Genomic DNA, 22,816 nt, shown 5'->3' on the forward strand with positions numbered 1-22,816 from the left:
TTTTCAACAAACAGATGTATCACCACTATAGACCCTTGTCTTAACAGTTTCTTTGTAAACTCTAAACATACTATTATCCTTAAATAAAATTTGAAAGATGTTGTCCAGCAAAAGCCAAAACCAAAACACTAAGCCATTTTCTTTTTATAACAGAATGATCAAGATTTTTCATCAAAGCTGGTCAAACTTGATAGCTTCAGTGGCACACAATAAGATGAGATAGAAAGTAGTGGCAGGCTGACATAGAGACGTGCCATGTAGCAGGTGCCGAAGTATATTCATTATGTTTCCAAATGTAAACCATGACCTAAAATTACAACAAAAAGATGGATGATCTCAAAACTGTTAAACCACCTATAAGAAGATCATTGTTAGCCAGGACAGTGGAATTTTCCATTGCAGCAATTTTTAATTACATCGAGTATGAAACAAAATTTAGTGACTTCAGAACGTTTTTTTAAAAGCAACAAGATTTTATTAACTATATATATAGCTAAAATAAAAAACACAACACATTTTTTCAACCCTCTTGAACTCCTCTTGGTAGAAAGCCATAGATATAATAAAACCTTGCATGTCCCAGAACTCAGAAACTTGCTCATTTCCTTCAGAACCAAAGAAAGAGCCAAAACATACTAGCAGAACTAATTTTTACCTGTAGGATATGAGCCAGCGCTGTCTGAAACTTTTCCAATGGAAGGTTGACAAGACGAGGAAAAATAGGTAAAACCTATAATCATAAACAATTAAAATCCATAACAACAGAAGGAATATGGATAAAATTAGTCTCCAAATGAAAATATGTGAAGTTTCTCAATTGAAATCACCAAAAATCGGGATAATAAAACAATAAGGACTAATTTAAAAGTACCCTAACGACAATTTTCTCAACTTTTTAAGCAAATCTTAGTAAAGATCTCCTTACATGCAAGAAATATACAATAAAAAGCATTTTATCCCCTATCTTACATGAATTTTAGAAGAAAAAAGCAGCCATCAAACCTATTTAATATATAAGTATCAAGAGCACCATAAATTTATCAGCCTCCAAGCTCCTATGGTCTCTGAAATTTTCAAATTTCAATAAGAAGGAAAAGTACTTGTCCTTGCACAATTGCGGAACATTATTTCTCAATTTTTAAATTTAGTAGAAGGATGCTTTCTTATATGATTTTACAGACGCTAACTCACATAGCAACGGTACCTACGAAACCCACAACTAAATTGATTCACAACCCAAGAAAGCCAAAAAATCAGGTTTTGGATTTGACCCAAAAAGTGAATCAAGCAACCAACACAATCGATATGTTCACCTCTCGATTACAATATTCGTGAATCTCATCGTGTTTTGAACGCTACAAGAATTTGATTCTTGATAAGTTCAGGAATATGCTCAAAGAAGAACAAGATTAAAAGCAAATTATGCCTTTCTATTAATCTCTCAAAAATAAGGACATTAACCTTATTCTTACTCTTTTGTTGCATTTCTTCTTATTTTCCTTCAGTTGTAGTACTTTCCCTCTTAATATTTTCCGTTATTTGTTACATTTCTTTACTTTTGGGAGGTAGGGTCTATGTCTCCCTTCCTTTCATTCTCGTAAGTTTAATTTTAAGTATACAGTTGGAGAATTCTAACACTCATCAGGCCCCCTGATGGTGCTTAAAAACCGAGGCCGTGTTTGTGTTTTGCTTTAAAAAAAAAAGGGAAAAGAGCTAACGAATCACTTGTGAGGTCATTTTCTAAAATAATTTATTGGCAAAGGTAAGTAATGTGATTTTTTTTTTTTTCAATAGGATAAGATTAACAAAGTTTCTTGTACATTTTCTGAGCAAAGGATTTCTACTAGAATATAACGTTTCAAACACTTCAGATAATTCTTGCTTATTGTTGAAACAGACGGGACTTCATCCCACAGTTTGCACCCATGTACCCGCAAAATAAATAAATAAATAATCAAACATCGTATAATAATATCAGACATTTCTAGAAGCAGTATATAGTTACCTCATCTCTTGAAAATGATGATAGTATTGGTATAAGAATAGAAGCATCCTGTCAAAGAAAATATATAATAGTCCCATGAGGACCAAACATCACAAATTTACCACTGAATGATCTGAAAAAAGAAAACAAATATATGCCGGTAAATAACCTTCAGTTTGGTATCATATAATTGTTTGACAGTGGCAACTAAATCAGTCTTCCCTTCAAATAATACATGAAGCACCTTCAGGTGAAACAATTCAATGTCAGGTTATGAGGAGAACAGTCCTGGAGATGTTTTAACAAATACGAAACGTGAAGCTTAAAGAAAACTACCTGTGTCAGTAGCTGTTCACTTCCTTGGGGCGGATCAGATATTATCTGAAGCAACTCGGAATATGATGAACCCAGAGCCCTTATAAGAACAGGGGTATGACGATGCACAGCCTACAGCAGCAACACAAATTTATGATGCTGGAAGAAGCAGGTAACAGAACTAAATGCTGTACGAAACACGTAGACCATAATGAAAGTGCCTCTTTCCTGATAAGCAAAGTGGTCATTTTCAACAAACAGATGTATCACCACTATAGACCCTTGTCTTAACAGTTTCTTTGTAAACTCTAAACATACTATTATCCTTAAATAAAATTTGAAAGATGTTGTCCAGCAAAAGCCAAAACCAAAACACTAAGCCATTTTCTTTTTATGACAGAATGATCAAGATTTTTCATCAAAGCTGGTCAAACTTGATAGCTTCAGTGGCACACAATAAGATGAGATAGAAAGTAGTGGCAGGCTGACATAGAGACGTGCCATGTAGCAGGTGCCGAAGCATATTCATTATGTTTCCAAATGTAAACCATGACCTAAAATTACAACAAAAAGATGGATGATCTCAAAACTGTTAAACCACCTATAACAAGATCATTGTTAGCCAGGACAGTGGAATTTTCCATTGCAGCAATTTTTAATTACATCGAGTATGAAACAAAATTTAGTGACTTGTGTTGATCATTCCAGGAAATAATTAAGGATAATTACAGAGAGAGAATCTAGTAAGCTATAACCAAAATGCAAAACTTTAGTTGTTCACATCTATTACTTGTTGGTGTAAATACGTGTGCACACTTATTCAATAGAGGAAACATCAATTTTAAGATCTCCAAACACAAATAACCTCAAATCATGCCAGAAGTGGGGCACAATAGCATGCAGAACATGTATCACACATGGCATCCTCCCACGATAATGGTTTAAGTGGCTTTCATGAAGAGTAGCAGAAAAGAGGGTAGTAAAGATAAAAGTTCTGAAAAAGCATTGCAGTTGAAAACACCAACAAAGGTAACTCATGCAGAGATAATTTTGGAGCGATAATGAAATATTCAGAGTACAAAGAATAAACAAAATCAACGGACAGAGACCTGCTTAACAGCCTTCGGTGCACGTGCATAACTATTAAACACAAGTTGGAGAAGGCTTGGTTTCTGCAAGAAAAGAAAACCATAGTCGGACAAAGAAGTGCTAAGGGGGTCTACAGATCTCTTTTCATCATTTGTCAAACGAATACATGCCAACCAACCTTTGCACATAATGCAAAAAACAATGAGATGAGTCGCTGTGCTTGAGAAAATGAAATTGCTGAATCAGAGGTGGATTCTTCGGCAGCCTTAATGGTGTCATTTTCTGAAACCCCAGGATGTAAAATTTGAGAACCACTTACAGATGTTTCTTGGCTTCCCACCTGAAAATATATTTTACGGAGGAATAAATGCATGGTTAGAATTAATACATTCAGCCCTATACACCAAGAACAAAATCAGGTTATAGCAAGCAACAACTTGTTTTATGCATAGCATGGATGATGAATAATTTCAAATATTCCAAAATAAAGCCCTCTTTTTAACATGTGTCTCGCATAGAAAAATGTGCTCAAACTTTGAGAATTTAATGAACTCTGAGAACCTCTATCGGGATTAAACATTAACTGTAATTCAATCCCAATATATGCAAACATCATATGGTGTTGATAACAACCTAAAATGCAGTGCAAGGAGATACAATGAACATGTGCAAAATTGATTCATATAGATAGTTCATTCTTGTAAAGAAGCGAAGGATGCTCCAATAAACACTGCAAAACCAAGAATTTCACATCAATCACAGATAATTCAATCATCTGTTTCCATCAACTTAAAACAACAAATTTCAGTAAATACATGAAATAACCGCTACAAAAATAACATGAGAAAAAACAATATCTTCATCTCCCTTGCATCTTCCCCCTCCCCCAACCCCAACCAAAAAGCAAGAGAGGTGTGTGGGGGCTGGGGAGGGCGGTAAAAATAATGTCAATTGTACTAGTCTAGGTTAGACAAATAATTTCACCTTTAAAAGAGAACTCTAGTCCCACTCAATCAAGTACGGAAAACACTGAAAAAAAATTACGTAGCTTTTTCAAATGAATTAGTTCCAGGATAAATACCTTTGTTACGTTTTACTTACCTAATGATAGGATAATAATCAAATGAAAACAGACAGAATATTCCTACAGCTAATATTGTAACCAAATATTAAGTCCAATAGAATAAGAAAACAACCCAAAAAATGTGATATCACTTTTGAAGCATCAAAACGGTGTTGCCATAGCGAACCGTCACAGGCTAAATACCTCAATTTGAAGCAAGTAGGAAAAATTATAACAAGATTCATTTTTGGCATATTGCTTGCCCCAAAATCCATTGCTGCTTATGCTGGATGAGTTAAAAACAATACAGATGAAGGATCTTTTAAGGACCTCTTTCCAATCCAATCAAACTAAAAACTTTAAACCCAAGCTGCAGCTCAACCTCAAGCTCATACTCAAGGACATAATAAGAAGTGAATATCCTAGTTCGTGACCACTCTTCGTTGTTAAGAGCACGGATAGTAACATGCTGGAGAAAATATGAACAAAGAAATGGCAAAAGAAAAAATTATATTGAAGTTGGAGGAAATACTACAAGACAAACAGAAAAAAATAAAATACGTCACACACCTGTCTTATTCTTTGTTTGTCTGATACAGATTGTGAAATCCCTGTCTCTGAAACATGCTGTTCTACAGCCGACAAGAACATATTTGTCGCAAACTCTTCAATGTTTTCAGCAACGTTGCTCATCGAGTAAAGTTTGTTAGCCACCTGACATGCACAGAATCACAAGTTCAAAAGGTTTTAGAACAGAAACAATTACGTTAATCCATAGTCTGATTTCGCGGACAAACAGTCCCTTAAATAGGCAACCCCAGTAAGCGATATTGAACCCCCTGGACAGCGCAAAAAAAGAATAGAACCAAATTCCATACCAGACGGATAGCTTTTGCTCGAATATCATCCAGTGAGTGAACAGCGCACTGCCATGTGGAATTACATTAGAAAGGGAACTATATTTTGCTGCAACAGACAAAAGATACAAATCTGACAAGAGGAAGCCAGCATTGCTTCTGTGCCATGCATTTTACACATAATAAAGTACAAATGGATCTGTCAGTCATTTTTTTCCAAGTTTGGCTTTTAAGAAGTCAGTTGCAACTTATGGTCTGATAAACATAAATATATTCCAGAAAAGGGGCGAATAGATAAGATTAAAATTGAATAAACGGTTAAACTGACAAGAAAATAATGTTATGCGAACAAATATAAGTATCCTCATTAACATAGCAAAGGGCTGATTGCTTGAACAAATATAAGTTTCCTCGTTAACATAGCAAAGGGCTGCAAATTAAGCAATCAAGGATAAAAGCACTGTACAGGTAAAACTTTCAGCCTATTTTGTAATGTGAATACATTTGACAGCACTGTATACCAAACAAAAATATATCTGATTCTTCTAAGTTGCTGTTCAATATTAAAGATCAGTGCTTTGATTATGTCAACTAAAAAAACAATCAGCAAACCTTAAAAGTAATCCAACTACTAGTTAATTACTTGAAAGTTAAGCAATCATGAACGAAAGCATTATACAGAGAAAACTTTTAGCCTAATTTATAAACTATTCACATTAGACAGAACTGTTTGTACCAAGCAAGAGGATATCTTATTCTTCTCGTCCTCTGCTCGATACTAGTTATCGGTGTTTTAATTGCAACCATTACGAAAAACAATCACCAAAACTTAGAAGTTATCAAACCTATAGCCATACAATTAGTTTATGCATGGGACTGCATTCCATACTATTGTTTAAATTTTTACTTCTGCACTCACATTACATATTTATTCTCATTTACACTTATTAATTTAACATAACATTGCATCCAAGGCGGTACCCTGGGCCGAGGTGTTACTCCGTGGTGCGTGCAGGCCTTTTTTAATGTATAAAAAATTAAACAAACAAAAAAGAAGAAACAGCCATTGTTGACTTTTGTTCAATTTTTTTCCTTTTTTTAGGGAAAAAATCCTGTTAATATCCCCCAAATCCTCATTTCAGTCCCACAACATTCTATTCTCTAATATGTAAAAAAAGTTTAAAAAATTCACAATCTCGATCTCTTAATTCTTTGAGTTATTCATTCCATACTATTGTTTAAATTTTTACTTCTGCACTCACATTACATATTTATTCTCATTTACACTTATTAATTTAACATAACAGATCAAAGACAATAATTTTAGTTGGAAAAATCATGGTGACACTGGTCATTGAGGAGCAACAGTAACAATTGTTAAATTGAGCGCGAATGTCTACATGCGCACAAGCTGAACTTTCATCTGTTAAAAGGGTTTTAAAAATCCCAATTGATGCCCGCTTCAGAGTGAGGCGAGCAAAAAATGCCTCAAGGTGCTGGCTGTGAGGTTTTTGAAGTTGTAAGCCTCAATTAAGTGAGGCACACGCCTCACAGCACAGCTCAAGGCTTATATAGTGTTTGCTCCTTAATTCTCTATACTTATACTTCGATTTAGGTGTGGACACACAAAACATAAAAACTCAGATTCACCCATTCTGGAAATAGCCCACTACCAACTAAAGCATCAAAAAACCGTGTTTTTCACATGCCCACTTTGGGAATAGCGCACTGCCCCACTAACTAAAATAGTTGTTTCTTTTTGGTTACTTCATAGATTCTTCTTTTGTTTATTTGCATTCTTCAATTATTCTATTATGAATTTTGAAGATTGTTTATAACTTATTATGAGCTTATATTGGGTATTTTAATAGATTTTTGACATCATTTTTATGAGGGGAAAAATCTTGGTACCAATTACGCCTTCTTAAACGCGGCCAACGAACTCATACTAATTGGTAGGGGAGATTGTACAACGCTAATGCATTTTAGTCAACTTAGATTAACACTATTTCAGTGTGTATCCTATTCCTTTAAACATGGAGAATCATTTCATCTCCCAGAATTCTTCACATACCCTTCAGGTGTAAAATATATTATTATTGATAAAAGTGCTATGAAAACTTCAGAATCTATGCCTCCAGAAGTGCCTCCAGAAGTACCTTCAGAGCTATCCCCAAACAGGCTTCACGATTGAGTGGCCGGCCCAAAATCAAGCTCCAAACAACACCAAGGCCTTGAGTGACACGGTCACCATCACGACCATCTACTCCAGAATGACTTCGAGTGCATAAATCATCCAGCAGCCTCAATACAGATTCAGGTAAATAAGGAACCTCTCCAAGAAGTCGACTAAATGATTTATTAGTTGCTGGGAAAGCATCTAACAAAGATTTTGCCTACAATGGAGAAGTCAACATTAACAACTTTGCACTGACAGTAACATGTCCAGTGAAAAAATACCTACCACTTCCAGAAGGAAGTTTTCGTACAAGGAAGCAGCAGATGAAGAGTTCTGAAACGAAGCTGACAACATAAGAGCTCTTAGATGATAGAGAACATGCATTACAAGCTCGTGTCCCTGAGAAAAATTTCAATGAGAACAATGAAGTACAAAAATATTACAAAGAAACAGTTAGTAAGGGAAGTACTGACAAAGTACATTTCTAGTAAAAAGATAAGAGTACGGTAGGCAGAGAAAGTCAAAGCTGCTCCTTGTAAGCAATGAATATAGATGATCATAGATCGATAAGCTTTTGAATGCCAAAAAAAGGTGTTTATATCCTTAAATTTGTTAGTGTCTTTGCTCCTATGGATATAATTACAAGTGTACCAAAGTCACCATACTCCATGGCTCATTTATAGCAGGAGTCATGACAGCTGAGGTGCTCAAAAGCTCTTAGCTTTCACTTCTCTTTTCTACATTTGTTTTTGTTGCACCACCTTAAAACGTAATCATAAGCAAAAAAAAAAATCCACATAAAAGATTTTAAGAGTTGCACCAAAACTTTATGAAAGAAGTTGTATAAAAGTCAAAATAAAACTAATTTTCTACCCAAAGTCGTTACCTTTCATAACTCCCCATTTTCAGTCGAAAGGCAATGTTATGATAAAATCAACACAGAAGAAAAGAAAGATGTTCCAGATAATCAAGAATGGACTGGAGTGAGATAAGGGTCAAGAAAAGAGAATTCAAGGACAAACAGCGACGACTCGACCTCGCACATCAGACAAATTGATATCACTTCATAGCAAGCCACTAAAAGTAAGTTTGAGTATCTTTCCAATGGATCTCATACAATGTACTAACTTCAGTCATTTTTTTATTTTTATTTTTTGGATAAATAATCGAGTAATTTTATTAATCAAAAGATAATGCATGGGATATGTATTATCAATTTAAATGAGAAAGAAACAACATGAAGTTAGGCAACCCTTTTATATGATTAGTGGCCGCAATATTAAACTTCAGTCATATTTTGATGCATTCAAAACTAAGATTTGAAAAAATTGACATAAAAGCATCAACAAGAACAAAATCCCTTCTAACAGTTGTCAACATAAAATCTTAGCTGAAAATAAATAAATAAATAAAGGAATTCAATATCTAAAGCATAACATGCAGATTTATTACTATTAGCCAAATCATAATAACTTTAGAATCAAATTTATCATATTAGCAACAATTTGTAATGCTGACGTGGCATCTAAAATTTCTCTTCTACTATGCCAACTCACAACTCAAATCCCCACCCCCAAAAAAGATATAATAATACATTATTGGTCCTCAATTTATTCCCCGAGTGCAACTCAGTCCCCAACCTTAAAAAGCAAAAAGTTTATCTGCAATCTCTCGCACAATTAGTCCCAATGGACAGTTTCCATCCACAAATTCGTGAAAAGGTCATTTTTTTACTAAAATGATGTTTATATCTTACTTTTTAATTAAACTAAGAAATATAAAGAAAACCAAAAGAAAGAAAAAATAATAATAATAATAATTATCATCCCTACCACCCCACCAAAAATCCCCCAACACAGCCCCACCCACAATCCACCCCAAGCCCCTACCCTACCCGTACTCTCTCTTACCGTCGACTCTTGGTCCCTCTTTACCCCCTTTGTGTGACGTCATCAACTTCATCCCAGAACCCATGACAACTCTAAAACAAGCCCAGGTCTATTACTTCCATAGTTCTCTACCTATACTCAAATATATTTCTTGTCTGAATTATTTTGTGCAACAGACATAACCGTAATGCATAAGGATATATTTGTCTGGAATGATTTTTGCGGTTAGATTGCTATAACTTGTGTTTTAGGGCTAGTAAAATTTTGGTCTAAAACCGTTGGAAGGAGGCCTTCTTCGCCTTTCACCTAAGCTACACACGAAAAGCCCGAACCTAATCCAGGTAGTCAGCATCTGTCACTTCTCCATCTCAAACTCTGGTTTCACCAAAGCCTTCTCTACAGCAGAGTGAAGGTTTCTCAGACTAGGATTGGAAATAGATTAACAATCTTCATCTTCTTCCACTTTTTGGATCAAATTAATTAGGAATGAGGTTCTTGCAACCTCTGATAGAATCTAGAGAGAGAGCAGGGGGAGGGTCAGGAGCAGGCTCGAGATTGGGTTTAGTGTGACAGTGGTGGTTGGTTTATATTTAATCTTTCTTTTTTTTCCTCCTTTTTCATTGTATTTTCTTTTCATTTTATTTTTCACTTTACAAATAACTGTACAAATATGTTTTTTAGTTAAAAGTTAATATTTTTTGGGATAGAAAGCGTCCACTAGGATTACTTAGTGAAAGGCCGACGACAAATTTGCTCTTGTTTAAAGCTTCGGGACCAATTTACTACTTGGATGATAGAGTGAGAAAAAAAAAATTATACTGGCTGGAGGTAGTTTGGGCGTTGGTGTTTCTTGCAATGTTCCCAAGTTTTTCTGCTCTGAAGTTTTGACGGATGAATATCTTTATCAACTGAATGCCATCAAAATCATAATTTAAAAACTCAAAAGTAAAAGACACGTTTCACAGAGTGAATCTATTTAGCTTACTGCCAATGGCTCGAGCCTTGTTCAAGTTAACAAGTTCAAGGTCATGAAACATCCAAACTTTATCCAAGAGCTCTATGGTGTATTTTTGGGGCTACTCACCACTCGAAAAGGATAAAATTTAGGGCTACTACTAGGAAATTAGTTGCTTCCAATAACTCAAGTAGAAAAATTGATCAATAGAAAGATAGCAACATTCTTTTGCCACAAGAAGACAAGGAAAACAATGTGGGAACCTTTTCAGAAGATTTGTAAATTGGAAATATAACAGTTCCTACAGTTCCTCTTTCCTACTAGCAAGGCCAATTTCAACCCTGGAAAAGAGGTATTCCAGATTTCTATCCTCCATTTAAAATTTCTTGAACAGTGTTCTTGGGTAGAAAGATAAAAAACATTCTTTTTCCACCAAATTGGACACGAGCCAGCAAGCAGACAAGGTAGGAAACCAAGAGGCATGTAAGAAGTTTGGAAATTGGGAATCCTGTGCAACTAAAACAAAAAACTGGATATATAGCTACTCCTTAGGTGTATTCAAGAAGGAAAAGAGGCACAACTCTAAATGCAAATTCTTGACCAGAGAAAAGAGGTAAACCTAATTTCTTCCCTGCCCCTGAAAAACTTCCTGAAAATAGCAGACAATCCAATTTCCATTAAAAATTATCCTCATTTTGAGCCATATAACCCCTCTTAAACCTCTTTACAAGCTTATTCCCCAAGTTAAGTTTGAACTTGTTCCTAAGGATGTAAAGGAGAGTCTAAGATTTTAGGTGAAGAAGCTATCTTTAAGGAGATCAGAGCTTTGAGGAGAATGAGAGATGGGATTGAATTACCAAGAGAAAAATGATGGTGGTTGTTAATGGGTGCTTTCTAGTAAATATAAAGTAGATGGATCTATTGAAAGGTAGAAAGCCCAGGAGCCAGCAACACACTCAAACTGTGGGATTGATTACTTTTAGACACTCTAATCGCAATAATATATCAAAAAATTACTCACAGCAAATATTAACTTGCGTCGTCAACAGTTTGATGTAAGAATTACCTTTCTCCACGGAATTATAGGGAAAGAGGGATCTCAGTTTGAATTATGAAAAAAAGGCAGGCAGCAAAAAAGCATGACAGCTGAGGAAGTCATTTTAAGGGCTAAAATGATGTCACTAAATCATATGTTTGAAGATTATTAAAGCTCTTGCAACTATGGATTTCCAAAGCCAAGGAAACCACACTTAAATTTTAGCATTCTACATTCATGAAAGTCATTTAGTTCATTTTGATAATGATCACATCATTTGGCTACATATATCTATAGAAAGCATAGTTTCGCATATCAGTGGACAGTGTAGAAACTTCAATTCATTAAACTTCACAGACATCATCGATAGTCTGTAGAGCAGGGACAAAAGCGATACCTTTTGCTCTTCATAGTCTGTTAAAATTCGTTTTTGCATCATCATAACCACATCCGAACCGGCCTCAATCTACAAGAAAAAGATACATTGGTAACAGATTATTCCTCAGATTCTGAGCACTGAAAATGTGCTACCTTCAGTCAGAACAGTGTAAAACACTATAACTTTGCAAGATTAACAATTTCTAGGTGTTAATCTTTCCCTCTGCGCATTCTACAGATTAAATATTAAGAGATCCTTACAAGTAGGGGGAAAATGAAACAGGACCTACGAAATTTTGTGTCTAAGCTCCCCATGCTTCTGAATTTTCATTTAAAAAAAGAACTAGCCAAGGAAGCAGCAAAATTACATGCCGATTTCTGAAGCAAATCTATTTAAACACTGAGTACAAAAGATATACAATTGTTTAATTCATTACAAAAGCAGTTGTGGAAACCTTAGATCCTACCTGAGCAAACAATTGAGCAAGCAATGCCATTTGTGTCTGCATGAAATCTGTTCTTTGAATATTCTGGTAAGCATCAATTATTCGTTCAAGAGCCAGTTTAATCACAGTTCTTTGATGATCTTCATTTAGCTCCATGTAAGGAGGAAGCAGAGCCAACTGATCAAATTCAACATCAGAGGCCTCCAAATTTGAAATAGGTGGTGAAAGTTCATCCATTTCTTGTGATGATGGCGAATAAGCCTCATCAAGCATTATGGCATCCAATGATGTCTGTGCTACAGTGTCCTCAATTTTGCTGAGAGTGGACAGGGGAGTATCCAAAGCAGCATTTCCTTTACAATCTGTTATAATCTCTTTGGCTTCCGTATCCCGAACTTCAACTTTGGGAGTTGATTGACCAGCTTCTAATTTTACAGAGCATTCCAACAAATTCAAATCAGTTGCAGTTTCCGGCATAGGAGATACTGAAACACTTTCGGAACTATGCTGACATGGCGGCACAGGGGTTTGACTGAAAGAACTAGAATCATCAAAATCAGGTTGTAAAGCATGATCACTTGTATTACTGTCGACAAAAGATGGTGGTGGAACTTCAACAGGTGGCACCATACGCCTTGGATCAAGTCGACGAGGATCCTTGACCATTTATCAAATGTTAACCACACAATTATGGAAGAAATGAACTCAAAGCGCAAAAAGAAATAACTAAATTCCAAAAAGAAGAAAAATATACTGTTATACAAGTAGACAATGCTTACCCTTCGTGGATCACGTTTGGAATCGGAAGGATGATTACTGGAAGGGGGCATATCAGAAGATGGAAGGCTTGTCATGCTTGATGAAGATACAGGTAGTTGAGCGGCAAGTCCCAAAGTCTGCATGGATAAGGAACCATTTGGTGCCACACCCCCGGAGGGACTTGGAGAATCACTTTGACAATTTAATTGCAGGTTATCAAATGCTGTGGGGGGAAAGGGAGGCAGATTCCTCGGAAAGTGCTTCATATTAGTTATGACTATCTCTGCTAGTAAATCTGGATGAATGTTGGATATAAGAATTTCAAGAGATTCAAAGCCTCTTTCTCCTTCTGCAATTAAAGCACCAATCATGGCAATCATCTGTTCAACAGGAGTCAGATCCTGATCCAACAGAGGAGCCTTAAGAGATATCCCGTCGACGTGATCCTGCCCAGCATCATTCACGTCAAGTCTTGAATCTGTGACACCTTGAGGGCCACCATAACGTAACCTTTTATAAGTTACATCATTAGTATTATTTGAATCTTCATTCTCCATTGGTGCCGACCTTTTCCTCATCATATCTCCTAAAATAGGCAGCTGATCTGATTGCTGGTCATCCTGAAAAGGCAAATAAGTTGCTATGGTGGTGGTGAATAAATATCAGGATGCAGAAATCCACCAGACTACATGAGTACGACTCCAAAGAGATAACAATACTTAAATCAATGACTGCTTCCAACAGACATACCTTGCTCAACCGCAAATCCCGCGAAGCACGCTCATTACTTCTCATAATTTTATCCACTTGTCGGATAACATGATCAGCAGCATCTCCTGCATTCATAGCTCGTAATGCCTTAAGCAATCTCTCTCTCGACTGGGGAAAAAGAACGAAAGGATTTCAAGGATACGTCAAACATTAGAGATTAACCCTTTTTTTTTCTTTTTTTTTTTTTTTTTTTTTTTTTTTTTTGGTTCTGGCACAATTCCACTACCAACATATATGCATATATAAATTAATATATTAACTAGAAAAAAAGTTCAATATTACAGGGATTAAATATAATTTGGCATTTAACTATGATGGGTACAAGCAAAGGGAAAATATATCAATGAACTGGTAATTTGTAATATAATGGCTCGAGTAAAATGCATTCTATAATTGAAGGAAACTAAAGTTATAACATGTATAGCATTCTCTTTGTGAGAAAGCAAGACCACAAGTTCAAGAGCTTCCACAAGTATAAAAAGAACTATTTACTTTGAAAGAAATGTCATTGGAAAGATTCTGACTGAAGGCTAAGACTTCGACACCTCTCTGGCAAGCCAATGTGGTCTACAAATCATCAAACTACCATTATCATACATCAGTAATATTTTAAGTAAAGCATTACCTCAACAATGACAGGTTGAGTACACCTCATAAATCCTAAAAATGCAGTTCTTAGAGAATACTGAATAATATGTTGACCCTTCACTGTCTCAGAGTTCACATTAAAGTCAAGAAGTGCCGAGAGGACGGAGGGATAGTACATAGGTCTTTTCCTTGCTATCACTGCAAGACTGCAAACATGAGATCTATTGTTAGACCATAAACAGAGCTGAAACATGAATAAATAGTACAAGGATATCACATTATAAACCAGAACTCAAGTAAAACAAAACATAAACTTCTACCATATATCCTCAATAAAGGAAACAATGTAACCCTCTGAAAAAACATGGATGGCTGAAAAATAAAAAGCTAAACCATAAAAATTTAAATGACATACAAATGCATCCAAAGAAAACAAGAAATAAGTATACCTAGAACTTACTGAGGCCAACATGGTGTGGGGGTGGGGGTGGGGGGAGACATGACAGCAAACAATAGGGAAAATGCAGGCAGTACACAGTGATTAATAGAGATATCAGATCAGAGAGGTCTATCCACAAGTTCAGAATAATCCAAATAGTACTTTTAACAGTTAGACATGCTCAATGTATGCAAGTTTCTTTTATCAACTTGAGCTTTGTTTGATTCTACCCTTTCCCCCTCTTTATATACATCCCATAAAGGCACTAAGTGATACATCAGAAGCTCGTAAATATTATATATGCATGATAGAAATTCAACCAAAATAGGGAAAGCAATATAACATCAAGTCAAATACAGATTCTCTCAGGATAAGCGCCAAGGATAAAAGCTAACTGGATCCCATTAAAATGCTGTTGTATCAGTGTGGGGATTACATATAGAACACCATTCCAAAGGAAATGAGGATAAAAACAAAAGGAAAAAAAAAAATGTGAGATAGGATGCGGAGAACTATGAGTAAAATTTGAGGACAATGATTTCATTTTTTCACTTTGGCAGTGGGTGCTCAAAAGCCAAACCCAACAACGCTTAATTTGTTGCTTTGTTATTTGTGAGGCTACAAAATTTACAGCACAATAGAAAATGACAACCCCAATTACCACAAAGTATAAACTCTGTTCAATTTTGTTCTCGTGAGACTTTTTTACCTGCCGATGGATTTAATTTAAAAAATCTCACAAGCTCATATATGTCTAAGTGAAAACCAACATCCAAGAAGGTTTACCAAACATCAACACGAGATGAAATATAATAAATAAATATGTTAAATAAGTTGGCAATGCAAACTAAACCTAATAGGCTAATACCTCATGTCATGAAAAAATAAAAAATAAAATAAAAGGAATCTCAAGATCATATAACAAATTTGTGAACAGAAAAAATGAATTTTATATCGAGCTTGACCACCAAGTAATGAAAAAGTAGCAAAAGATAAAGTAAGATTGAGAAAAGAAAATGAGGAAAGACAAGTAACAACGAAGTTTCAACACCACTTGATCTTTTATAGATTCACTTTTATCATTTTTCTTCTGGAAAAATGCAGTTCTAAAAAATATAGAAGCGCAGATTCAACGTGAAAATTCTTCTTGCAATATCAAAATTTGAGAAATTAGACTTGAGATAATATCTTTCACACAGTGGAAGTTAGTACACGATGCACTCTTCAGGGCACCAGAGCAGAAATAGGAACTACTCAAGCATGGAACCATCACTCAATATCTCTACTATGTTCTTCAGTCGAATGTAGTAATCCATTACGTAGATGGCTTAGAAAGTAAAAACAATTATAGTCAACCATACTAAAGAAAGTGAAAACTCAAAAGCCTGCCAACGTTGGACAAATTCCATGGCACATATTATTTCTTTTTTCTTGGAAAACAAGAAAAATCAGGTATCAGTACCCCCTTAAACTGCATTAGTAAGCTTCTAAGAGGTGTTGGTTGGCACAAAATGCAATAACCACGTTCACTCGCTAAGCCAGGAACACTTCTCCTAGACCCAAAAACTATGCTACCTCTAGGGAAGCCAAAACAATCACAGTTTATCTTCCGCTAAATTTCTCTCTGCGATAATCTATCGCAAATGAGATAACAAAAGAGCTTAAGCACATTCAATTTAATGTCGAAAATTAAAACAAATTTGATGACTTCAAAATCCTGTTACTACAACTAACACCAAAAAAAAAAAAAAAAAAAAAAAAAAAAACCCACCATATACTAGCTCCACTTCAAATACCCGCTCAAGGCTTCAAAGATCTTGTGCATAATGTACATGATATGCAATTCTGATCAACAGAAATATAAAAATTTCAACATTAAAGTCGAATGGATGAAGAATTTAATCCATTTACTGGAAAACTAATATTGTATCTTATTCAGCAGTGGTTTGGTCACAAGAACTATCAGCTATCGTAGAAACAATATTTAGAATGAGCAACCAATGACTGGACCACTGTAAAACTGCATCTTAAGCCTACCAGATCAACCATTAGACAACACCATGAACCAAAAAGAGAGAGAGAGAGAGAAACTATGAAACTTAGACTACTTAATTTGTTTCTATCTGAGAATTTAATGGTGCAATAAACAAATAGGACCCCAACAGAAACACTTCAAGAAGACCCAGGCAACCAAGAATCAAGATGCCCAAACAATGAAACCAATCAATTGAGTTGCCACTAGAAGATTATTCTGCAGTAAACATACAACCATATTGAACAGGATAACAAGTTCAATCTTAAAGAAAGGTCGCAGTTTAGCCAGCCTCCTCCAGTTACTAGAAGTTGATGACAAACTAGAACCAGTATGTGAGCATTATGATTAAATTTGCACCTACGACTACAATTAAGCCTTTTTGCCATAAGATAAAATTAGCTTGGCTAGACAGAAATAAATGAGGGTATGTAGCTATAAAATTACACAATTTCTTCAAGGAACTTTTCATTTTAAAAATAATCATGAAACTAGAAGCCTCATAATGCCATAATGAAACAAACAGGGTAATGACACAAACATTAGAGCAAAGTAGAGTTCTTTAAAAAATAAAATAAATAAATAAATAAATAAGAGCAAGGTGGAGGTAGAGTAACATTTGCGAGCAGTTGTAAAGTCAAAAAAAGGTACATACATAACAAGACCCAATCAAATGCTAAGCATAGAAAGATAAATACAAAACAAGACCCCACAAAATGCCCAGCATACATTACAAACAAGTACTGGTGAATTCTGTGTTTTATAAAAGTTACAACAAAATTACTTACTGCATGCACAATGGTTAAAAATCTTTAACCAGCTAGCTCAAATATCATCTAATTACCCATTACAGATCCATAAGGAAACTCAGCATCCCCGTTTTCCATAGACTCTACAGGGAAGTTCGCCAGCTGGTCAAAAGATTCCGTTTTCTCACCATTCCATAAAAGGGACAGAACTAGAGTGGACACAGAGTTCATTATAAGATTTAGCCAGGCTTCAGGAATTTTGTAGAAGTACCGGATTTCCATAACTAGACATTCTTACACAATTGTACTACAAGATAGCACCCCAACCATATGTCAGGTTGCCAAAAAACTAAGAGCACATAAATGCCCATAGAAGGTCGTATGTGATGAGGTGTACAAGCAAAACATGATCAAATGCAACAAACACAGAGTTCATTATAAGATTTAGCCAGGCATCAGGAATTTTGTAGAAGTTCAGGATTTCCATAACTAGACATTCTTACACAATTGTACTACATGATAGCTCCCCAACCATATGTCAGGTTGCCAAAAAACTAAGAGCACATAAATGCCCATAGAAGATCATATGTGATGAGGCGCACAAGCAAAACATGATCAAATGCAACAAACTTTAACTCACCACGTCATCTTAACCAAAAGAGTGAGATATAAGATTCCAAACCGGTAAGCATATTCTACGAAGGTTTCAGCTATATTAGGGATGGCACTTTAATTAGCTTCTGGAAGTCAAAAAAAAAGAATTTACTGCATTATTGCATCATGCTAGCCTAGTCACTCAGGAACACGAGTATTAATATCAAATTGTTTTAATAATGTAGAAAAATTTATGCAGTTCACATAAAGGCACCAGCCTATCACAATTTGTGTGAATTAAGCATCAACCAGAGGTCCAGTAGCTAATCAACAGAAATAGAAAAACCAACAGCTGCAGCAATAAACAATACAGGAACAGAGAATTATTAACAAACAAAGATTACTTTCTCATCCCAAAATTCAGACAAAAGTAACAGCTGGGCTCATTCATTCCTAACAGAAAATTTCAATCATTAATAACAAAATAACCTTAGTTTGCAAGTGCATAATGAAACTTCCTCAAGCATAAGTAGCAATCAGTGTCTTTCATTAAGCAAATACCTGAGCAGACGTATGATATGTTACCGTAAAGTTGTTTTTCTATAAATCCTCCAGAGATAATAATTTTAACCACCCATTTTTTGTCCATATGTCACTTAAAATATTTTATGTCGACAACAGCAAACTAACATGCCTGAAATTGCTTTTTGAATTCAATTGAGGGAAGTTTCTGAAATTACCTTTATTAGTTGAAAAAATAACAATGTGGTCTATTAAAATCCATATCTTCCAGAGTGGCAAAAATAATTGGCTTGCTCTATATTGAACTTAACATTTATAAACTCACTAAAGAAGCTAATGCCAAGAACAGTCCTTCTCCACAGATCATGAAGAATGCTACACACCACATAAGAATGCTTCTCAAGTGCAGATCAAGAATATATGCATACTCCACCTCCTGGCCCACTCTGAAGATACAGTAATTACAGTTGGTATTTTGACATCTGATGACAATCCAAACTGGACTTCCTTCTCCAAAGTAAGTTGGCTATGTGATTCAGATCATGAAGTATACTACACACCACACAAGAATATGCTTTTCAAGTGCGGGTCATGAATATATGCATACTCCACCTCCTGGCCATTCTGAACATACAGTAAATACAGTTGGGAATTTGACATCTGATGCATAACTTAATATCAGCATATTGCCCATACTTCTTTGTTCTATCGACATTATGTACAGAAAATTCCCTGTTATTTTTATTTAATACATGGTACAATCATGGTTTTCCCAAATTAACTTCTGTTTAAAAAATTAGGAAGAATTACACCACTGTTCTCATGCTCGATGGCATTTTACATGATCAGCAGAACTAAATTCATCAGTAGATATTATTACGCAGATTAATCAATCATTTTAATGTTTGTTTTCCAAAATCTTGTTTCTCACGATGCTCTCAAATTTCAATTAAAGTTTAGGAAAATGAGTTGACTGCAATCAGGAACACATCTAGCTGTTTGATGATCTTATGTGACGGAGGAAATGTATCTTGTAGATACACATCAGCTAAAGGAGTTCGTATTACTGAATAGTGTTATGTTGAAAATAAAACGAAACCATTGGCTTTCATGATTAAGGTCAGGAAATAAACCACAAAACCTGCTTGCTTCCAGAGGGAAACAGAAGATACAGCTAGAACTGATCTTTAGATCAGAAAAAGACCAACAAACCAACGAACTTCCACAGGGAACACAATGAAATGAAATTTCAGCACGGAACTATAACAAGTATGGCAGAGCAACACCATCTACCAATGATGAAAATGATAGGCATATATATAATAGCATCAAGATTTTCTAAAAATATATACATTTAAAACAGTATTTTACAGCATCACGCTACAACTGTACGTATATACAAAAACCTGTTCTAATAAATGATGATAAATGATTTAAAACCTGTTCTAATAAATGGTCCAAGTAATATGGTCTCTCAACAATAGCAAAAGCACTAAATTGCTTGCCCCAATATTTTTTAGAGCAAACCAGCCGGTCTATGAACTGCCAATGTTGGTGACATCAGCTAACTCCTACATCTGTTATCTGACCCACCAATTCTGCATCCCAAGCGAAATGCCATTTAACTCTGCGTTAAAAAGCTGGGCAGCATACTGCAATAATTAGCACCGAAAGGCAATTGAACTTATTCTACAACCAAATTCAAGCTTCAGTGATCCCACAAAAAATTCTAAAACAATGGAACTGTTTAAGATGTGTAATTCACCAGTACAAAGAACTTCCCAGAGGCTTTATTTGCATGCAATTTTTCGAACAAATTTTTGGATATCTTCTCTTCTTTTAGAAAATCAAGCTACAAACAATAGTTTAGACTGTATAATTGCACACTCTTCACTATGAGAGATGATCATTGAAATTAAAATCCTGGTGAAAACTTATGCTGAGATATATTAAAATCAAGCAAAGTAATAAAATATAAACAGGCATAAGTGCCAATTGGCATCTCAGATATGAACATATTAGAAACTGGATTGTGTAGAGGATCATATTGATGCATGGAAATACATGAATAAGGCACCAAGCCCTAATAGAAATATGAAGACTTGTGCACATGTGTATAACACAATAACAATAACAAGAGAAATATAACCACTTCACTACAGAACAACATTGAAATACATGAGAGCAAGTAAAAGTCATGCATCTACCAAACGTCTTGAAAATGGATAAAAATATCCATGGATATTTGCAAAATACATGGTGTAAAACCTGAGACACTATAAAAATCGGCAAAAGATATTAACATTCGCGTAGAAATGTGCATTAAGATTGCTTGCAGATGCAAAACAACGTGATTATCAATCTTCAAAATTCAATTAAAAATACAAACAATAAACAAATATATAAAGATGAAGCAATGACAAATCAGGTGCTCAATGCAGAAAATATAAACATAGATCTTCAAATTTCCAAAGGGGAAGGATGCAGTTGGTGACCCAGTTTCTCATGAAAACTAATTCACATGAATTAAATATGGAAGCCACATACATGCTTTCACATCATCTGGAAGAAGGACTAGCAACCAGGAATTATCAGTTGGCCTTTTTTCCTCTGAACTCTAAAAGATCCAAACTGATGCCGATGTCATACCAAAAATTTTATTATATTCTTTTGTACAATTAAACAGTGATACATCGCGGCAGTTTATACAAAAATTGCAGAAACATTTGCGACCTTTGAACAATTTAGTTTGTGAAGTGTTATCCGAAATCACATTTACTAATCATTTAATTCAAAGAGAAACCTTGTAAACTCCATTTTGGATCTCAGATATTAAACAGGAAATTACACAGGAGGACCTTCTTACATTTCGAGTTCAAAAGAAATTTCTAAGACAAATGTAATACAAAGTCACATTTACTAATCATTTAATTCAAAGAGAAACCACGTGAACTCCATTTTGGATCTCGGATATTAGACAGGAAACTAAAAGGAATATCTTCTAACATTTGGATTTCAAAGAAATTGTTAAGTACATGGGCTATGTACAAATTTAGGGAGACAAAGTTCTGTTTTATCCATGCTTTTCCTTTCATTTACAGGGAATCCAACTAAACTGAAAAAGTTGGCCACATTTTATTTTCACTTTTAGAATGATAAAAACTGGGACTTCTATTTTCTCCAGATTACGCTTTTCCAAGATCCAAATGGAGCCCAATTGTTACTACCCAGAGTATAAACCAACACTACTATTTGTCAATTATTAATCTACATGAGTACTGTAGTATAAGCAACCTGTGTTTCTAGGGAAGGAGACACATCCAACTTTAATCAGGAGCACTTTGGGATCTTATACACATACCTTTCTTGTTAATGAATACATGCACATTTGTTTTAATTGTGAGGCCTCTTATGGCACCATGGGAAGCAAAAAAGCCATCAGCTGGATGCTTAAGGCAGAGGTGGTGCATAATTATATTTTCTTCATAATTCTTCTTCTTTAATACTTCGGAACTCTAAACGCCCACAATCAAGTTTCTATACAGCTCAGTGTCGTGATGATTAACATTCATCTCTACGTCATTTTCACACAACAATATAATCCTTATTTTGAAGTTAGCATGTTTTATCAAGTCGCTTATTTCTTGAAAGTGATTTTTCAAATTTGAATCCTTGAACTGTTTCCTCCCTCACGTGTAATTTACATCATCCACCAACAAAGAGTAACTGATTTTAGTTTTGCTATTGCTGTTTCTTTTAAGTCTTTCTTAAGAGCTCATCGTAGCATGATAAGTGTAATAAATGTGCAAAACAGGTTTTTGCATGTCCAACAAAGATGTATATGACAGATTAGCTACTGGATGCTCACCTATTAACAACAGAAATTGTCAATGAACCAGGAAGATTGCCAGCTGATCGCAACAAATCCAGTAAAATTCCAAAATATCTATTTGCATCTGATACAAGTGCAGGTAGATCCAGAACAGGATGACAATCAACCAGCATTGAGATGTTAAATGCCATTCCATGCCTTGTAGTAACTATAGCCAGAGCATAATCCAAAGTATAAGGCATAAAATCGGAGGCTCAGACAAATGTGGCAATAGTTTGGAAAAATGACTAAATTAAAAGGTACAATATCACAACTAGTTTCCGCAATCAAATACAATTA

General features: G+C 35.1%; 1 protein-coding gene across 3 annotated transcripts in view; it reads right to left on the reverse strand.

Moving 5' to 3' along the window:
* The window catches only part of LOC111371695, a 37,389-nt gene that overhangs the window by 8,162 nt on the left and 6,411 nt on the right, over nt 1-22,816 (reverse strand). For 2 of the 3 annotated variants that reach the window (XM_022993822.1, XM_022993824.1), the window contains 16 exons: nt 22,514-22,685; nt 14,347-14,515; nt 13,701-13,829; nt 12,971-13,570; nt 12,213-12,848; nt 11,765-11,833; nt 7,773-7,886; nt 7,468-7,704; nt 5,330-5,377; nt 5,022-5,165; nt 3,567-3,728; nt 3,409-3,471; nt 2,321-2,431; nt 2,154-2,228; nt 2,006-2,053; nt 656-730 (listed from right to left, as the gene is read on the reverse strand). In XM_022993822.1, the coding sequence (XP_022849590.1) occupies nt 656-730; nt 2,006-2,053; nt 2,154-2,228; nt 2,321-2,431; nt 3,409-3,471; nt 3,567-3,728; nt 5,022-5,165; nt 5,330-5,377; nt 7,468-7,704; nt 7,773-7,886; nt 11,765-11,833; nt 12,213-12,848; nt 12,971-13,570; nt 13,701-13,829; nt 14,347-14,515; nt 22,514-22,685 (2,852 nt within the window). The remainder of the gene's footprint in view (nt 1-655; nt 731-2,005; nt 2,054-2,153; nt 2,229-2,320; nt 2,432-3,408; nt 3,472-3,566; nt 3,729-5,021; nt 5,166-5,329; nt 5,378-7,467; nt 7,705-7,772; nt 7,887-11,764; nt 11,834-12,212; nt 12,849-12,970; nt 13,571-13,700; nt 13,830-14,346; nt 14,516-22,513; nt 22,686-22,816) is intronic. The other variant, XM_022993825.1, reaches the window with a different exon arrangement.

This window comes from Olea europaea, chromosome 22 (assembly GCF_002742605.1).
Source record: "Olea europaea var. sylvestris chromosome 22, O_europaea_v1, whole genome shotgun sequence".
Classification (NCBI taxonomy): domain Eukaryota; kingdom Viridiplantae; phylum Streptophyta; class Magnoliopsida; order Lamiales; family Oleaceae; genus Olea; species Olea europaea.